The sequence below is a fragment of the Anser brachyrhynchus genome (genome assembly GCF_964034855.1).
Source record: "Anser brachyrhynchus genome assembly, chromosome: 11".
Lineage (NCBI taxonomy): Eukaryota > Metazoa > Chordata > Aves > Anseriformes > Anatidae > Anser > Anser brachyrhynchus.
In genome coordinates, this window is record NC_137706.1 from 3117335 (window position 1) to 3137764 (window position 20430).

At 35.2% G+C, this 20430-nt stretch overlaps 1 protein-coding gene across 19 annotated transcripts in view; it reads left to right on the forward strand.

Moving 5' to 3' along the window:
* Positions 1 to 10996: 10996 nt before the first annotated feature.
* LOC308200935 (protein unc-13 homolog A-like) overlaps positions 10997 to 20430 on the forward strand; it is a gene marked incomplete at its 5' end in the record, with an annotated part of 58649 nt that continues 49215 nt past the window's right edge. For 14 of the 19 annotated variants that reach the window (XR_013955947.1, XM_080607535.1, XM_080607545.1 and 11 more), the window contains 4 exons: positions 10997 to 11051; positions 12490 to 12519; positions 16347 to 16446; positions 19431 to 19548. Coding sequence is in view for 18 of the 19 variants with exons in the window: in XM_080607535.1 (XP_080463661.1) it covers positions 10997 to 11051; positions 12490 to 12519; positions 16347 to 16446; positions 19431 to 19548 (303 nt within the window). The other 5 variants (XM_080607547.1, XM_080607548.1, XM_080607549.1 and 2 more) reach the window with 3 other exon arrangements.

Consider the following 20430-nt stretch of genomic DNA (forward strand, 5'->3'; position numbering starts at 1 on the left):
TTGTAGCGGCAGATTGAAGGTGTGGCTGAAGGTGAGGGTAGCTCTCGCGATGCAAGCCTTCAGACAGGTGCTCCTAGGGTAAACTTAATTTCTGACAGGTGTAGGAATACGCAGCTGCTGTGGGGGCTCAGTATGAGAGGGCAGTTAGCTGCAAAGTTAGGCTTTCCATGGTGTGAGGGGGATATTGATCATTAGGGATGTAAACTTCTATGCTTCAAATGTTTACGCTTGAAAATAGTAACTTACTTAACTTATAGTAAATAAGTTGTGAGCAGGCGAAAAGAAGTGAATAAACAAATGAGGTTTCCTTAGGTTCACAAGTCTGTATTTTTCTTGTTCAAGTATCAGATATAAAGCAACTATTGCCTGTGAGATGTTCTGTGAGGAGCCAACGTGGATTGGCTGCAATGTACACCTGTGAGTTTATCTCTTCTGCTGAAAGACTTAATTAGAGCTGAGCTAACAAATTACTGAGAGTTATCATTATATAGAAGTTTGTGTTGCTAAGCCTACAACTTCCTGAATTTTCCTGCTTAATATTTGCTGAAATGATATTGAAATGCACAGGGAGGGAGTAGGGTGCAAAGAAGTTTATCTTTAATGCCGGTACTTTTTCTGTTTTAATACAACAGCTAATTTTCTGTTTTAATACAGTAACTAGTATGGTGGCTTACTTTTGCTGTGTCTCTGTTTTGGTAACATCAAAGTCATGCTTACACTAAGAATGTTTCCCTGAGGTACCTGCTTTAAGATAAAATAGCAATGTTTTTTAAAAAAAATATGTAATTATAGTCTTTGTCTATTGGCTACATTGTAAGGGTAAGTAAACACAAGGAAAAGAAGCTTTTAAAGCTCATGAAATTTCAAAACACATTTCTCTAAAACTTTTATCTTCTTACTAGCTTTGCAGTTCAACTTTCAGAAGACTTTTTTTTTTAATGGTATAAGATTAAAATCTTAAGAGATGAAACTTCTTACACTGCTTTACTTCACAAATGATTTTATGTAGGCAAATTGTAAACCCTAAAAATAGGCCTACAGTGGAAAGGGTGATGTCTGGTTAGGTTGTATCACTACAAGTGGCAGACACGGGCATGGAGTATCTTATGGGAAAGCTTACAAAGGCATCTTCTTTCTGGGCTTGCTTCTGGGGATTTCTGTAGTAGTCACATTGAAAGCAAAATGCCCTGATAGTAGTTAATTTATTTTAATTTTTTATTTTTTTTTTTAAAAAAGAACTCTTACCCTCTAAAGCCTGTGTTGTTAACTGGCATGTCAGCAAGGTTTTGTAGTCAGAAGATGCTTATGAAGAAAGTGAAATAATTGTATGAGACCAAGTAACCAAACAGATAAACCAAATATTCCTTATGCTCTTTGGAACTTCTTGGGGATTGCAAATTCTGCCTGTGAACCTAAATGATTTTTGACAGACTCTTCTTAATCATTGATAGCTGGAAGCTCCCATAAGAAAAACTGTTATGTACGTTTCAGCACTGTTTGACACAAACACCTTAATTATATTTCATGCTCAAAGAGGGTCATGGGTCTTTCAACATCATATTTGTTATTTCAGTAGAAAAAATATGCCATAAAAGTAATATCCATATTACCAGCATATCATTTAAATACACTTACCGTTTCATGGTAAAAATATTGATTATGCAATCTGTATGTATCATATATATATGTGTACAGCAATCACTATTCCTTTAAAAACAATGATTTAGTTGTATAAATCATGCAACTTATTCTTAGATATCATAACATTTTTAAGATAATGTAATTTGAGGTTGAGGATTTGAAGGGATCACTATCCTTTGCTGGAGGAAAGGAGATCGGCTTTTCTGGACTGTTGGTTCTCCACAAGGAAGGCAAGAGCAATTCACAGATGGAAAAGTATGCAAAGGAGAAGGGTGTAGGCATTGAATAATGTAGGCTTGGGAAGAATCTCTTCAGAAGAAAATAAGATTTTAATTTTTTTTCCCCAAATGTGAACAGTCATTGGTTGCTAGTTGTAAAAATAATAATTGGGGAATACATGTTGTTATAGAATACTTGCATTTTATTCCAGCTCTTTTCCTAATTTTCAATCTGACAGGAAAACTATTCCATTTCACCTAAACATAGTTAGTTATTACAGGAGGTTTTGTGGTTTGTGTGTGTGAGTTTTTCTGATTGTTTTGTTGAAGATAGCTTATTCTGGCTTGGGGAATTAACTGAGTGCTAGCTCCGGAAATGTCGTGTTCCATTGCAGACTTGGGCACTGGTCTATGCAGAGACATTATGTAGCTAACTTCTATGTCAGTATCTTATTTTCTCCAACTGTAAATTCCTAAAAATAAGTCTTGCTTTGATTATGATAAAAATTGAAATTTATTGATGAAAAGCATTAAAAAAAACTATGTAAGAATTTCAGAAATGTTTTTTTAACAAACTAGATCTGTTTCTTATCTATTTTTCATTAAAAATGCCAATTTGCTAATTTATTAACCTTTCAGATGGTATAATAATTTCAGTTTTTATTTACGTTATTAGAATCCAGCAACTAATTTCTCCATTTCTCTTATCTTCATCTCCCTCAAAGGACTATCCCTTTTATTAGAATCAGCAGCAAAATAACTTCTATGAACTTAAGTATTCATCTGTTCTCAATTAGCAATCAAGGCATATTTTTGAGATGAGTATGTGCAATCAGTGTTTAGCAACACTGACAGATGTTGCGTACTGAAATATGAAACAGCATTAGCTTAGATTACATTAGGGAAGAATTGTCAAGTAGTGAGAATTTATTGTCTTATGTATACTGTGTTGAAATATTGATGAAAAATGTTACATTTGATGTCAATGGAGCTATTGTTTTGCAAAGATAAGCTAGGGGTATGTTCACCACTGGATGTGCTCCTGGAGACTGAAGGATGCTGTTGATTAAATAGACTCTCTTATGAGGGGAAAAAAAAAATTACAATTTCACCAGTTGCTATAGGTTAAACAGATGATACAAGTCTCTACTTGTTATATTCTGGAATTAAAGCATGGCAAAATTCAACCTCTTGTCATCTGTCTTAATGGATTTGAAAGCTGTACAGTTTTTTTTTCCAGATGAAATGTCATAAACCAATGTTATAACCTCTAGGTCCGACAATAAGGCCACATCATAATATCATTAATTTGAAAACATAAGTAATAAATAAGAATAAATAAGTCTTTGCTTACTTAGTGAGCATTAAATGTAATATACACTTTGAGACGCTAGAGGGAGCCAGAGGAAAGCAGGGAGGAAAAAGACACTGCTTAATTTACCTGAGAATGTGGAAATGGGATTTGTTATTGTGGAATTGATGTTGAACTAGATTAAGCTTGTAGAAGCACCCTTCTTACTTTTTTTCCACCTCATAACTATTAAAAAAAAAAAAACACTTTTTTTTCTTGCCATAATTATTCTCTTCATGCTTTACCTTGTAAGATTATCTGTACAAAATGGATTTAGTTTTTGTGAGTTGTGTTGTTGTTTCTGAGGAAAAATGTGGAATACTTATCTCTATCATGGTAAACAATAGGAAAATTTTGAGACAAATTTTCCCAATTTTAAAATTCCTTTAAATAAACAACATGACCATACCTTTTCCTGTAGTCTTGCTCCTGTAAGGTCTTAAAATGTGGGCAATTATGAAAGCTGTATTTGTTTCTAGGAGTTTCTCACTTTTCTGGGATGCGAGAAACCATGAGGAAAAAAATTATTTGCACTGTCTTTCTACAGAAGTGTGACAGGAAATACTTTGGTTTCTGGTAAATTTGTATTTAATGTGACTTTAGGGCATAAAGTGATTTTAAAAGAAAAGTCTGGAAGTGCTGAGCTGTTACAGATATTTAGAAATACTGATTTTAGAGGGAACATTCATGAACATAGGATATGGCTATATTTCCAAACAGACACAGGATAAAAATACTTACTGATATTTCCACTGCTCTTCTTTTAATACTAATATTTTAAAGCTAGTTGAAGAGAAGATTACAGCTTTAAAGAGAAGTCAAGAGCTCATACAGATTAAATGCAGCCATTGAATGTCCCAATGCTTTGAAAAATTTTCCGTGCTTAATAGGAAGCATGTGAAATCTGCAACACATGCAACTGATTTTAGGCTCCTGAGACTTACCGAGGTTGACTGGGTTAGAAAACATTCTGCTAAATCACAGAATAGTGATAGTCAAATGAAGACTCTTATTTTTATCTGTTTGCTTATAAACCTTTTTTTCCTCCTCTCTTAAGGGTGTACCTTTTTACATATAGAACAATTCCACTGACACAAAGAAAGCTAGCTAGGTCCAAACACTCCACTGAATCTCAAAGTCATCAGGATGATTGTATCTATAGAAACAATGGGGACAAAATAAGCACCCATTTCAGATCTATAATTAAGAAGAGATACAGAGGCAAAATTACCAAATCTGGTGAATAAGATGAATAATATTCGATGTCCTGAAGAAAGAAATTTTATAAAAACAAAGTACTATTTTTATAGTAATTAAAGCAAAATTAAAAACTAGATATATTTACTCCTTTCTTTGGGTGTGTATTTAAGAAAAAAATGACGTTTTTTTTCCATCCCAAACTTTTCACATTAGTATGAAATACTGCACTGTATTTTAGTTTAGTTTGTTTGTGTATGTGTGACAAGACAAATATTTACTGTGTTTAAAGAGGTAAATAAGTCTGAATACAACTGAAATCACTTGGGAATGAGAAGGCATTGCTGTCCTCCAGAACAAATCAGAATTTCCACTAGGTGTCTCTAAAATAAAAGTAGTCATGAAGGTAGCAAGTGTGCGTGCATGTGAATGTGTGGAACAGAAATGCAAGAGACTGGAAAACATTTCCTTTCCTAGGGAGCAGACCTGCATTTTTAACAATTGCTGACTGAGCAGAAGAGTTTGGGCTGTTGGTGAGCGAAGCTTATTTGGAAACCCTTATTCCTCCATAATTATAATGAGCACAGTTGAATTTGAATTAGGAGCAACCAATTCTATACAAATCACACTAAGGAGCAGAGCTACTAACAACAAAATAAAAATATTAGATAATCATGGTTAACTTAAAAATAGATGCTGAATACTAGATAAGCTGGGCTTTTGTTTGTTTTGAGGTTTATACTTCTTTGTGTTAACATAGCCTTTTCTGATCCAACTATACATCAGCCTTCTGCGGTGTATGACCTCAGTTGCCCAAATGATGAGGCAGAGGTCATAGGTCAGAATAGTACCTAAACTTAGGGAATGTAATCAGAAGTATGTGATCCTTTGCTCAGTATAGTGGTGCGAGGCTTGATTTGTATGTATTCAGTGTTTGTTTATGTAAAATAAAATGTTTCTGTTTTAATAGTGTTCTTCATGAGAAGATCCCGAAGCACTGTAGAGATGTTAATTCCAGACATAGTTTCGTAACTAGCTGATTGATAGTTTTCGATCTTCATGGAATGGTAGTTAAGGAAGGAAAGATGTAGATTAACAAGCAAAATTTGTACATAAATCTGTATGTTTTATCTGGGCGTACTCATCCATTTCTTCTAAAGCTTTCTCCTACAGTAAAAACAACAAAGTTTTATCATTAACTTTAGGTGTTCAGTTATTCAGAAACTTAGAAATCTATGGGCACCTACCTTATTTCTACTTGAAATACCACTTTGCAGCAATAGAAAGGGAGGAAAAAACTGCCAGATAAAATTACTTCTAGCCTAGTAACCTACTAGCTCCTGTGACTACAAAGCATATGACAGATTGAATACAAATCTAAGACATCTTTTTGCATATGTGTTAAAACTTCAGGACTTTTTTATTACTGTGCTTTGACTTCTTGTTATTAATCTCCAAAACTTTAATGAATAGATATTTCAATAAAATTTGTATCCGTTTACTTGGTTAACAACATGAAATGTCTGTAAGGAGAACCATTTCTTTGTTTCCATTCAGAAAAGGGTAAATAAAATGCATCACTATCAAGATGATTCTTGTGAAGCCCAGAACACATCACCAGTTATCCCTAGCCATATTTGTGCTTATCTTCAGGAGTCAGGGAACAAGCTGGTCTAATTTGTAGTTCTTATCTTCAATATTGCTTCACAGTTTCTCAGGCTCAGAAATCAGCTGACTGGTTTTCTCTTATCCTGTTGTTTTGATACATCTCTTGATAGCATATTTTGTTAGAGTTCATTATTTCTACATTTTATCACTTATGACATCTCCTGAAAATTATTAGTAATTATCTGGGAATGTAGAATCTATTTCTGAAAGGTAGAAAAGAACTCTGGAAAACCTGATTTTTCTTACTCTTGGTTGAATTCCTCATTGTTTTCAGCTTAGTTTTATGATCACAATAAAGGCGGTATATCTGTCTTTGAATTCGATCTGAAAAATGTGTAATTTTCCCATAACAGACAAAAAACTCCTCACACTAGCTTTTATTTTAAGTCAATGTTTGATTTCAAAGGAAAGGCCAAAACCCAGTTTATCTCCTCATCTTTTGAGGTGATTGGCGTATTGCTTCATATGCTAGTGAGATACTAAGGAGGTACTGATCAAAGTTAATAAGCCGAAAAATTCAGTCATCACGTTAATTTGTAAAGAAGAAGATTCCCTCTCTTCTCAAGGGGGGAATTTCAGAAGAAAGAAAGATTAAATGCTGGAGTTCCAAAGACACAAGTTCTTTATAAATATATACACAGGTCAGAATAAAAGGTTGCTCCATAATATTCAGATAGAAATGTAAATTATGCAAGGAAACTTCTACACTCCATACTTCTAGTAATAACTGAAATTTGGCTAAAAATTCTTCTTTGCACTCTTTATTTTTTAATATTCTTTCTTATAACTAAGAATTGTTAGTCATAATAGTCTGTTTTCATTCATCTACAAGAATTGAGAGGTTATTTTTTACATGTTTTTGCAATCAGTATTCAAATGTGTTTTGTTCCTTTTTCTCTCTGCAACATATTATATTAGAAAGGATGTGTTCATGACCATATTTGTTGCATTACAAGTATCCTGTAGAGGAAGAACTTCCTGCGAAGAACAATGTGTAATTTTGATGCCAAGTAGGTAAATCATCAGACTGAAATCTCTTTGCTTTTGATTCTGCAAGGTTTCAGTTTGCTAATGTTATGTAATCACAAACAAGGAAATATAACACCTTTAAAAACAAAACAGATTTACATACATCTTTCAGAAGCAGATCACTCAACAATGTAAAGTATCAAGTGACACATCTTTAACACTGTACCTTATTATTCTCTTCTATTGAAATGGGGTGGAAATATAGACAGTTGTTATACATTTCAGCTAGAAATACAAGAAAACTAATTCTGTTTATTCTTTTAATGTCTTCCTGAATTCTTGATTCTTCATATGGATCTGCAATATTGGGACATTTTAACTAAAGTCAACTTACAGTACTGAAGTAAAATGTCAGGCATTAAATAAGAAATGATAAAATGGAGGAGGAAAACATTGGGGAAGGCATGGCTAATAAGGTATTTACTTGGAGTTACTGAAAATATTAGCTAGTGAAACATGCTTCTTGTACTGCAGCTTCTATTCTTATCTCTTTAGCCACTGTCCTAACAGCTTGTTCCAGGCCAGTGCTTTTTTGTTGTTGTTAAATATAATGATTTTTCCAAGTGAGAAAGCACTTGCACATACGCTGTTCTCAATCCACAGTGATCATTTCCCCACTGGAAATGTAGACTAGCTTGCGATGGTCCTTAGTGTTTTTTGTGTGCTTGAAATTATATGCCCATATTTGTTGCTCTGTAGAAGGAAAAATTTGGGAGAACATTTTTAAAAAATGAATATGCAAGCCATAATTTTCTTATTTTTGTAAGCATCATCTTAGTCTTCAAACAGGAATAAAAATGACTAGCTCTGCTATAAGAAAAATATATGATCACTTTAATCATAATATCAGAATGAGTGGGTGACTGTCAAATGCCAAATGCAGTTATGCACCAAAAACAATTCTACTTGGAAAAGTATGTTTGAGGATGCTACAGAGAGACCACAGCTGAGAATAGGAGTCACAGTATGCCACACCAATGGCTGTGATAGCTAAGAAACTGAGTGAACGGAAGAAGAGGCGAGTTTGCACAGATTCAGAAGGATACAAAGATGACATTGTATGACTTTGACTTGTGTGAAGACTTATTGTAGACTCTGTACTGAACCTCGGGAACAGTGATCACACCTCTGTTCTGAGTAAACATTTCTAAATTTTGACCCAAATACAAGCTCAGGATTAGATTTTCAGCCAGTTAACACTAGACTAGCTCTGTTAAATTCAGTGAAACTCCATTGTTTGCATAAGGTGGGAATGTAGCTCTGGGAGACTTCTTCAGAATAAATAGAATTCAGAAGAGAAGTGCAAGCATATTATTCTAAAATGCAAAATTGAAAAGTAATTAACTTTACGTTATCACATAGTTGCACGATCCTAAAACAAATACTTGACACTTCTGTGGTACACACCCCCACACTCCCAAAAAGACTATGCACATGCTGCGGTGTGATCACAGATTCCATAAAATTCTGCACTGAATTTTTTCATACTAAACACAGTTTAGGCCACTGTATCAGAGAATTGCTGAGGTTGGAAGACAGCTCGTGAAAGAGCTTACTCTAACATTCCTTCTCCAACAGTATCGGGGATTGTACGCAGGTTTTGAGTATCTCTAAAGGTGGAAACTCTACATTCTTTCTGGCCAGCCTATATTTCAGTGTTAAACTGCTCTCATAATTTTTATTATTTTTTTAATGTTTATATGATATACCAAATTCCAATTTGTGGCTACAGTCTCTTGTCCTGTTATTAGGCAATAAAGAGAAGAGTCAGTCTGGTTTACACCTCCCATCAGATATTTAAAAATACTGATAAATTCTACCTTCCTCTCCCCCCGGCCCCAACCTGCTTTTTTCTCTTTTCCATATTAAACATTCTCAGTATTAACCTCTTTGAACTGTCCTCACCTTTAATTGAAATGCAGACAGCATCTCAGCAGAAACTGAACTCAAAAGGTCTATGCCCCCCTTCTCTGTTCTGAGGACACTCCTCCTTTCTGAATTTAAGATCTAAGATCAAAAGCTAAATTTTAATATGATGGAGACTGAAAACTTTAAGATGTTACTTGTCTGTGGGAAATAGATATTATACACACACAAAAAAAAAAAAAACACATAACCCAACTAATCTGAACAAGCAGTCATAAATGTCACAGTTCTTAGTGATTTCAGTGTTTTGAGTATTGTTGCAAAATATTTTAACATTGCAAGAGTATCACAGAATCATCTAGGTTGGAAGAGACCTCCAAGATCACCTAGTGCAACCTCTGACCTAACACTAACAAGTCCTCCACTAAACCATATCACTAAGCTCTAAATCTAAACGTCTTTTAAAGACCTCCAGGGATGGTGACTCAACCACTTCCCTGGGCAGCCCATTCCAATGCCTAACAACCCTTTCAGTAAAGAGGCTCTTCCTAATATCCAACTTAAACCTCCCCTGGCACAACTTTAGCCCATTCCCCCTTCTCCTGTCACCAGGCACGTGGGAGAATAGACCAACCCCCACCTCGCTACAGCCTCATTTAAGGTACCTGTAGAGAGCAATAAGGTCGCCCCTGAGCCTCCTCTTCTCCAGGCTGAACAATCCCAGCTCCCTCAGCCGCTCCTCGTAAGACTTGTTCTCCAGACCCCTCACCAGCCTCGTTGCCCTTCTCTGGACTCTCTCGAGCACTGCCATGTCCTTCTTGTAGTGAGGGACCCAAAACTGAACACAGTACTCGAGGTGTGGCCTCACCAGAGCCGAGTACAGGGGGACAAGCACCTCCCTAGCCCTGCTGGCCACACTGTTTCTTATGCAAGCCAGGATGCTGTTGGCCTTCTTGGCCACTTGGGCACACTGCTGGCTCATATTCAGTTGACTATCAACCAATACTCCCAGCTATATACCAAATTTGTTATAAGCGAGACCACGCAATTTCCTGGTCTATCGAAGATAATTTATTAATTAAGTAAGCAGGTACAAGCAAAACAGCGCTGGGCGGCTGGGGAGTCTCCGCTCCACCACAGCACGCAACTTTCCCTTTTCAGTGTCGCCATTTTACAGCATCCAGGACTTGTTGAACCTTCTGAAGCTGCGCAGTTCGTTGTTGGGGGTCGTTGTTTTTTCTTTCAATGATCATGACTTGTGCTCGTGTTCAAGGGGGAGGGTAGTGAAGGCAAACAGTATTTCACAGAGTCTTTGTTTTACCAAGGATGTTTATCCAACACCCCCTCCCCACTATCTACTTGCTTAGTCTTCCCCCTTAACAAGGTCGTAAATTGCAAAACCTTATCTTCTCAGCAGATTCTCTGAATTCCTTTTAAAGACAATGAACAAACACCCGCTAATTTATCACAATCCCTCCTTTTCCTTTTTCTAACATATTTTGTTCATTGATGAATTTTTGAAGCACTTGTTTGCTCAATGTTAAAGTTTCTGCGTCATCCTCCTCCTGTTCAAGAGATTCATATTTCGCACGCACAAGCATAAGGTGAGCTGCCTCTAATCGTTTTTTTACAATCGCGATTATTCGATTGAATATACATGGTCCAAAAGTTAGTGTTAATATGAGCAGCAACAAATGTTCCCATGTGTAAAAGATCAAAACTTCTGTATTCCACTTCCAGTGTTTTGAAAATATTAAAATGAAAGTTTAAGAAATAACAAAGTATGTTGCTAATAAAATAGCTGCAGTGGTTGTTATTGCCAGATGAAGAAAACATTTGGGAATGTTATTTAGACTAGAGACAGCTGCATACAGCAGATAGAAGTTGAGGAAATGAGGGTGGGGAAATAATTGTAATATTTCTCCTTTCTTTTTCCATCTCTGGGTGTTTATTGAAGCAGAAAATTTGTCATTGGTCTTTCTTTGTAATTGGCCCTTTAATTGACTGGCTTTCCTCCATGTAAAACATGGGAGGAGTATGTAGGAAAAGTGAAACACATGCCTGCAGGGAAGGAACAAGAGGTAGAGTGTGATTTAATCTCCACTAAGCCAAACTTTCTCTTTTCCTTATGTAAAGGAAAAAAAAAAATTTCCTTTAACATAATCTTTCTACTGGAATGGAACTTCTCTTTATAAAAGGTAGGTTTTTCTTATACAGGCTCCTTCAATAATGTGACATTTAGTAGGTGACTATTAGAAGCACCTTCGTAGACTGCAAATGTGTATTGGTGATTTAAGTGAGTGGGAGTATTTCTTGTAGTGCTTCCTTCAGTGGAAGTCTAGCAAGAACAGTGTATAAATTCTGCACTCTTGCAGTGCAGTTGAGCTGTGGCAGTATTTGGAGCCACAGTCTGCCTGTGGTTCAGCAACAGTTTGATGGTGTCTCCCTATTTGCCTTGAAAACTAAAGCTTTCTCAGAATGTAAAACACAGTGGAATTACTCAAGTTGTCAGATAGACATTCTCCTAATGTAATGCAACTCTACAGAATACTGAGGAATGTTTAGGGACAAGTGAAAGCAAGAATTAAGAAAAGGAGGGTAGACGACAGGCACGTGGGGAGGGAGTCAGAAAACAATGATAAGCTATAGGAACCTTTGCCATGTAAAGCTATGGACTTGAAGTTTTGCTGTTTTTCTTATTTATTGCCATTTGCTAGGTTATAAGTATAGCAGTGAAATACACAATTTGCATAAATATACTCTTAAAGCAGGTTTAATTTTTGTTGGGCTGCATTGTTTCATTCAAATTGAACTGAACTGTCTTACATGCAGTGATATGCCAGGAAAAATTAAAGATTATCTTGTTTAGAAGTTTAAATTTAATGATGTTTAATAGTCATATGCCATCTAAGATAATGACCAGGTTATCATACTTAGGAAAATCTATATGAATCACAATCCTATTGGCTTCAGGGTATTCTTCCACAATGGAAGTCACACCACAGAGTGGAATTCAAAACCTGTAAATAGTCAGGATTTGAAATGTTAACTTGGTAAGGTGTTTACTACAGCATGTCTTTTCTAATAGGTAGAGTAAATAAAATATATATTTTTTTTTAAAAAGGAAAAAAAGAAAAAAGAAAGAAAATATAGAATGCTAGACATTAGATTATGTGAAGTCTGAGCCTTCTGTGACTTCTGTTGTTGAGAAGAATTTTGAACTAGCATTATGAAGTGATGGCTAATATGTGATCCTCCCTAGTTACCTTGTTTCTGTTCTGTGCTTTGTATTGTATCCAGGTTTTTACTAAGTTTCTGTAAGCTGTAAAAACTTTCTACATTTTTTCCCAATTTATTCTAAGAAATGATATTATCACAATGGTCTTTACATTTGTAAGAGTGATGCTTTCATTTTTGGTTTCATTTTTTTAAACCACTGAAATCCCTTAGATTTTTAATAAATTTTTGGTAAACGTTGTCAATGTATGATATGAATACAATTATTTCCTTTTTTTATAGTGAAAAAAGGAAGGCTGGATAAAGCAGCTGGTAAGTCTGATTTCCGTTTTAATGTCTGCTTTACTTTATTTTCCTTGAAAATGCATTTGTGTGTCATAACAAATCATTTAAACCTGGGATGACTAATATACATGTCATCAAGAGTTCCTCACCAAACAAATGAGGAAGTGTTCTAAAGATCAAATTAACAAAAAAGATTAGACTCTTAGTCTGTTATTTTCAGTTGCTAATTGTTATTGTCTCTCAAACAAGTGTTAAAGATATTTCCAATAAAAAGCAATTTTACATAACTTTACCTAAATATGTCATGGGTCAAGAGAAACTTTTATTACAAAGAGTGCAGTGTTTTAGGTTCACCAGGTGGAGGAGTATCTGAATTTTCCCAACGAGGAAAAAGCAGGTAGGAGGACATACCTAACTGATGAGCAGTTATGTAGGTCAAGTACAGGCCCTAGTCAATAAACATGAGCAAAATCAAGCTGCACAGGATGTTATAAATCTGCCTCTAGGACCAAGATTTAGGCAAGGAATAGGAAAAATATATATATATATATATTTGGACATATATATATATATCCAAACTTAGCCAGAGATTTCTCACATATAGGTAAAATAGATTTTTTTAGATTCTTCAAGATCTTCGTAAATCATTATACCAGCTTCTCCTGAGAACTAGAACCTAATCAGTGCAACAATTTGCCAGTAGTTGTCTGGTTATTAGGTTTAAGTGACACCTGCAAGTTGTTCAAAGTTAACTGGATTAAAGAAAGATAACCTGAAGTAGCACAGGTTAAGCTGCTTTCTGAGAACCTTATTTTTCAACTCTGAAGTAGCTGTTCTTCACAGTACGCTCTGAAGTATGTGTATCAAGTACAGACGGAAAAAACCTCATTAATATCCTCACACAATCAAACTGTTCTGTGGTGTTCAGCAAATCTTTTATTTTATATGTGCTCAAAGGTGACAATTTACAAAAGATGATTGTCAGACTGAATTATTTGATACAAGTTAAGTAACTTTTAAATTACCTTATTCTGTAGAACACTTGTTAAATAGTGTGAATGGTGTATTCTCTGATAATTGCTCTTTTTTGGGGTGTAGAAATTTATGCAGATGGTGACTGAGTATGGTGTTGACATAGCCCCATGTTTCTCAAAACTCTAAGATTCTCCTGATTTGTTCCTCTGTGTAAACTGCCATAAAGCTGCTGTGCTATGTTTTGCATTGAAAGCTAAAAATATGAGCAAAGGCACAACCTGCTCTTCCTTTTCCTGCACAGCATTGCACCAGACGGCCCCATTTTTGACAGCCAAAAAGTTGGGAGTTGCAGTAATGGCTCTGTGGACACAAAACTTTTTTTTTTCCTTTTACAAAATCTACATCTCCTTTCCACTACCAGAGTAGCTGAGTAACATTCACTTTTGACAGTTACTCTTTCAGGAGGTTACATATCTGCTTGTGTGGAAGATAGCTTTTACATTTTGTTACTTGATATAACTCAAAAAATCTGAAGAAGAAGGTTAATTAATAGTAAAGTGCTGGAGGGTACCATCTAGATACAGGGAAAAGCTAAAAAGGCCAAGGAACTCCTAATGAAACAGCAGTTTTAAAAGGCATATTACAAAGTTCCAGGCAAGAGAAAACAATGATAATGCAGACAGACTGAAAACTTTTTAGTTCTTATTCTAGAAATGGACCTGAGGAAAGATGGAAAGTAATCAGGATTTACTACTGTTTTCAGTAGTAATTTAATTAATTGTTCTATCTTATCATTTGTTTTCCTTTAAAGTAGTGAGTTTTAACTTTGGGTGAGGTTGTTGTGTTTTTGATTTACATTTAGAAATAGATGCAGGTGCTCCAAATGGTTGGAATTAAACCCTTTAGGTTGCTATTTTTCAGACAAGTGATTATAATGGAAATCTGTTTTGAAAATTTCTCACAACTTAAGCTGCTAGTCTCCAAACCAGAAATGATTTTTTTTTCTAACTATAAAACACAAAATTTCACCTTTTGACTCAAGTAAACAGGAAGATTACTAGGACACTGTGAATCACACATTAACACCATTTTTCAAAAATAAGCCAACAGACTTCTAAATCTATATCGACTTAGTCAATATTTTGTTCAAAGTAAGAACAAAGATGTATTTGAGGTGATTGGTGTCTTATAGAAAATACCATTGGTCACTGTTTTTATTTAAAAAAAAAAAAAGTTCTTGTTACGTAACATCTTTTAGTCCTTTTGTCAAACATTATCATTTTTCCTGGTTGATAAGATGTACATAGAGGATGTACAGAGGTAACTTCTCTTTCATGCTTTTTGGTAGTTGCTGTGTAATTTGATACAGCATATTCAAGAGGCTGTTGTAGACAAACAGCTTCCCCTCTACTTAGAGCGGTTGATTAATCTGTGTTAATATAGACAGCTCAAATAATGGCTTGTTTCTTGGGCACATCTTTGACAATAGTTCTAAAAAAAAAAAATAATAATAAAAAAAAACTATATGCCAGTGTTGATCCTTATGTAGAATGCTGGATGTTAATACAGGCTGAAAAGCTTTTCTGGATGGCTGTGTCAAGACAACATAATACACCCTTTTCTGCACTAGATTCCTGTGTAAGACCCTGTCATGATTTTGGCTGGGATAGAGTTAATTTTCTTTGCAGAGGCTTGTCTGATTCTGTCTTGGATTTTTGATGGAAATAGTGGTGATAACACAGCTATATTTCCATCATTGCAGAACAGTGCTTACACAGACTTGGAATTTTCTGCTTCTCCTGCTGCCCTGACAGCAAGGAGGCTGGTGGTGCACAAGAACTGGAGAGGGACACAACCAACACAGCTGACCCAAAATGACCAAAGGGATGTTCTATAACATATATCCAGCTCAGCAATAAAAGCTGGGGTAAAGAAGGAGGAAGGGGCTGGACATTCAGTAATAGCATTTGTCTTCCCAAGAAACTGTTATCCATAAGTCTTGCTTACCTAGAAGTGACTGAACATCAGCCTACAGATAGAAAGTAGTGAACAAATTCCTTGTTTTGCTTTGCTTGTTTGCAAAGCTTTTGCTTGACCCATAGCTGTCTTTATCTCAAGTCCATGAGTTTTCTCACTTACCTTTCTGTTCTTCGTCCACATCACACTGTGGGGCATGAGTGCAGCTGTGTTGTGCCTAGCTGCCTATTGGGGTTAAACTAAAATAGGCCCTAAAAGGTAGAGTAGTTCTTGTGCTTTTTTCAGTGATATTTTCAAGCAGTTTGAAAAATTTTCAGTTCTATTCTTTCTGCTGTTTAGGTCCTATTTTAAGATTATTAATTCAGTGCATTTGCAATAATATTTACAAGAGTGAGTTCAGTTGGGGACAGCACTTGAAGACCAGTTTGTAGTTGCAACTACAGACAAAACTAGATTCACACACAAAAGATGTGATGGAATTGCGTTGCTACAAGTTTGTGGTCTCACATTAATTGCACAAAGGTTAAATAGCTATTCCCCATTATCGTATCACCTGAAAGCCAAAGAAAATTTGCAGAGAGGATATGCATGCTGGTTTCATGTAAAATCTAACAGAGAAATTGATAAATAATCAGAGAAGCCATATCTGGAAGCTGATCCCCTAAAATACTTGTTCACATGTAGGATTATGTTCTCTCCTACCTGTAATGTACAGGGATTTTCCTGTTATAATCTCATAATTAATAAGGATTTCCTTGTTCAAATCCACATATTTGAGAGGCATCTTTGAATGTGTTCAATGGGTAAGAGTTAAACCTCTATAACCTTGGAGTTGAATGACTTCTAGAAGAAAAATAAATAAATAGGACTGTAACTAAATGTTCTCGTTACTACTTTTTCAGATGCATTCAATACCTATGTTGTTTTGAAAGTCCATAATTTGAAAAGCACTACAATAGACAGAAGAGGAAGCGAACCTTCCTGGGAACAGGACTTCATGTTGTAAGTAACAGCAGATTCATATCAATTTGTGTTGCATCTTTGCTGTATTTGGATAGGATAGTTTAGAACAGTTCATAATATCTGAGAAAACATACAATCAGCAAAAGCAAAGGAAAAATTACCCAGCTCAGAGAAGGTGCCAGGCAAGTTCTAAGGAACAGAACCAAGTTATTCAGCCACATCACAGATCAAGGCCAGCAGCCAACAAGGGAAAGAAAATATTTGTCTCTAGGTTCTTTAATTCTGTGTGATATTTTAAGAATACAGGAATAAGAGGAAAGACATCTCAAATTGATTCTCATGTAACTTGATTTCTATTTTTCTCAAATTTCCTTCTGTGATTCATATGTTCTTTCCATTTAATCTATTTAACAGCATATCTAGGTAGTTTCTTTACTGACCTGTATCATTTTTCATTTCTGTCTGCGTATCTTTGTCTTCTTGTCTCCATCTTGTTATTCTTTTTTGTTCTTGTTTCTCCAAAACCTTATATAGCCTCTAGAACCTCACTGCCCAAGAATGTCCAAGCATGTACACGCTGACTGATATTCTGATGAAACCTACTTTTAACTGAAAATTTCAAAGCAGTTAATGAGGCTACCCCACTATCTCAGTATTTAAGAACAATAAATATGCAACCTCTACTATTTTTCTGTCCATTCTCCCATGCTTTTGATTTCCTCCTTTCTCCCTGCATAAATCTTTGTCACCACATGCTCTTTTGTGGAAACTGATAGGGTAGAGTTGGTTGAAATGTTTTTACAAATTTAAACACTATTTGGCTTTTTTCTTTGACGTTGTTCTCACATATTTTATCCAAATGTTTTTGTGTTTTGTCAAAGAATATTTTGAACATTTTTACTCTATTTACTGATTCTTACAAACTATAAGTATCTTTTGACAGGCTCTACATGTAACATTATTTGGAATAAGCCAATAAATTTTAATTTTATTCTATATTAAGGGTGGCATTGCTAAAATCTCCATCCTTTTTTTCTTCTACTTCACATATATTTCATGTAAATCAATGTTATTTCATAGTGCTTTTAGTCTCACTTGATGTCCTTAGATTCATCGGAATTTTATGCTGAAGTTATTAAATTTGGAGTTTTTCCTGATGTCATGCAACTGATTTCTTTCTGTTGTTGTGCAACTGAGAACTGTTACAGAATATCAGCTTGCTTTAATTGAAGACTAAGACGGACCAGTTTTTATTTACATTAAGCCAATATTTACACCTTCTTTGCATGACATTTTATGGCTAGAGTAATGGAATATCAAAGAGGTATTCAAAAAGGCTGGCTTCTAACCATGTAAAACTAATCTTAATCTGGGGCTAATTCCTCCTCTGCTTCACAGTCATCAGGTTTTTCTAGCAGACTGTTCAGAGCTACATCTTAAATTATCCAAACTGGAGTAGTTTATCTGTCTTTGCAAATAATGAGAAAAATTAATATCAATATGAATATCTAGCCTTTATAAAGTTATACTGCAACTGTAGCTTGTTGAAAATGATTGTCATTTTCTAACATACACCAACGTTGTGTCAAGATGATTTTTTTGGCACTTTATTAATCTGGACATAAAAGTTTTATAAAAGAGTGGGAGAGTATTGAGTGGCAAGGTAATAGCGTATCAGGAAGATCAACAGGTAAATTTCAGCAATTACCCTATCCATCACCTTTGGTGAAGGAGGCAATTAAAAATAACTTAAAATGGAAGTGTAACATGTCCTTTAAATTTTCCTAAAAAATGTGTTAAAACATGTTTTTTTGTTTGTTTTATATTTGCTTTGCTTTTATTCATAATGTACGTAAATGAGTGTTCCATGACATCAGTGAGAATGAGCTCTTTATTAGGATTATTTTTAAGTTTGCAGTTTATTACTAATATAACCATAAACCAATTTTCCAGCATGCACTGACATAACTAAATCTAATTAGAAGTTGGAGAAAATAATTTACATGCCTGCTGTAGCTCTATCCACTGCTTAAACTTATAACCTGACAGACATTTAAAAGGTACTATAAAAATACACTTATATGGATTTTGTACTATAAAGTCATGCTGTTGTCTATTTTTTAAGGATTCTCCATTTCTGCCTGTTATAGTACAAGCGTATAGTATAGAGCAGTTTTCCCACCGTATTTGTTGCACATTGCGCTGTTCTACAGTGCAACTTGTCAATTCTGATGATGGGAATAAGCTCCAAACATCTTTTATCCTTGTCTTCTTTACCATGAAAACAGGATATTAGGAACTGACTTACTTCCCTGTAGGAGATTGTTTCTGTTCCTTCTCTTTGGGTTGTTTTTGGCTTTGTTTGCTGTTATGAGGGAAGATGTAATTTTTTCCCATACTATTGTAAATTACTCTTAGCTGAAGCTGATGGTCCATATGGATTGACAGTGTGTGCAACATCATGGTCAACATTGTCAACCCTTAATTTCATTAAAAATATTCCTATGAGTTTTATGTTAAAAATGATTCTGAATCCTACTTTCACTGAAGAACTCACCTACCAAAGATCAGCTATTTTATTTTACTCCTGTACGTATGTTAGTTTTGGTGGATCTTGAGAATACAGATTCTTTAGGGCTGTCTTGAGGAGACTAGTGTCCTGTGGAGGCTACTGGAAAACTTGTATGCAGAAGCTGCTCAGAAGAACCTGAGCTAAATGCACTTCCTGGTCCTGTATTATTTTTGGGTTATATCCAGTAGTTCCAAATCATGTAGCAGAATAAGGCTACTGATGACTGGCAATTGTGCCACATATTTCCAGCAGAATTGTCCTCATCAGTTTGTAAAAAGCAGTTTTGAACAATGTCCAGTCTAATGTCTACATCATGACTCTATTTTGCATTTTATGAGTATACTGAAAATAAAACCCCTCTGTATGTACTGTAAATCACTAACTCAGTGTTATGATGGAGTAGAAGAGCCTGCATTTTCAGTTTAATGATTTGTGTATTCATTGTTTTTAGTGAAATCAGTGCTGATGAAAAGGGCTTCACTATAGAGCTGTGGAAGAAAGGCTTGCTCTGGGACAGCATTTTAGGAATTTTATGGATTCCCCTTGCAGCTGTGGAGCATGCAACAGATGTAAGTTGACCTTCTGTGGAAATATAAAGCAAATGAGTAAAACTTAATGAATTTCTCATTTATAGTCTCCCAGACTAGTGTAATGACACTTATAATTGATATAAATTTATAATCTCAGTTGCTTCAGTGTGTAATACTGAGGCATAGTGCACATGTGACTCAGTGACAACTGACGTCAATTAGCCATGTATACCCTGGAGAACTGGCTCACACACTGAGTCAGGTATAATTCAGTAAGTAGGTTAGAGTTCATTTGTACTCTAATTATTAGAGAGGCAGAGATGGTTCAGTTTATGGGTTTTGAGCCAGGGAATTTCAAATTGTGGTTCTTGGCCTTGGCTCTTCATAGTGTGACCTTGGGTAAATCTCTATTGTAACATGGGAGAAAAAAAAAAAAATCTGTTCTGTCTCAAGGGAATTGGCTGCTGTGTCAAAGAGGAAAACACAAATTTTCTCTGTGGTAATGAGGAAAGAAATAGTACAATGAGAACACAGAAAGATGAGTGGAGAAAACGGGTAGATCCCAAGAGTTATTAAATATCCAACATAGTCGCAGCTAGCCACCAGGGTAAGCGTGCTTGCTCTCAGGCTAGAAAATCAAGAAAAAGGATTTTCAGGACTGGAAATATTGAAGGAATTTGCAAGAACTGTGAAACAGTCTGAAGTGTGAAAAAGAAGAGATGCCTTATTCTAATACTCAACAATTCTCACACCCATCTGTTTTCATCCACATAGTTCATGGGGTCTATATAAAAAAAAATAAAAACCTCTGAATTTAGGAAGATTGATTTAGCCTATCATTTGAGAGTTCCACTTCACCTTTTCTTTTCAAATAAAAATGTTTGCCTTGTATTCTATCTGCCCCTCTTTATTTTTTTTTTT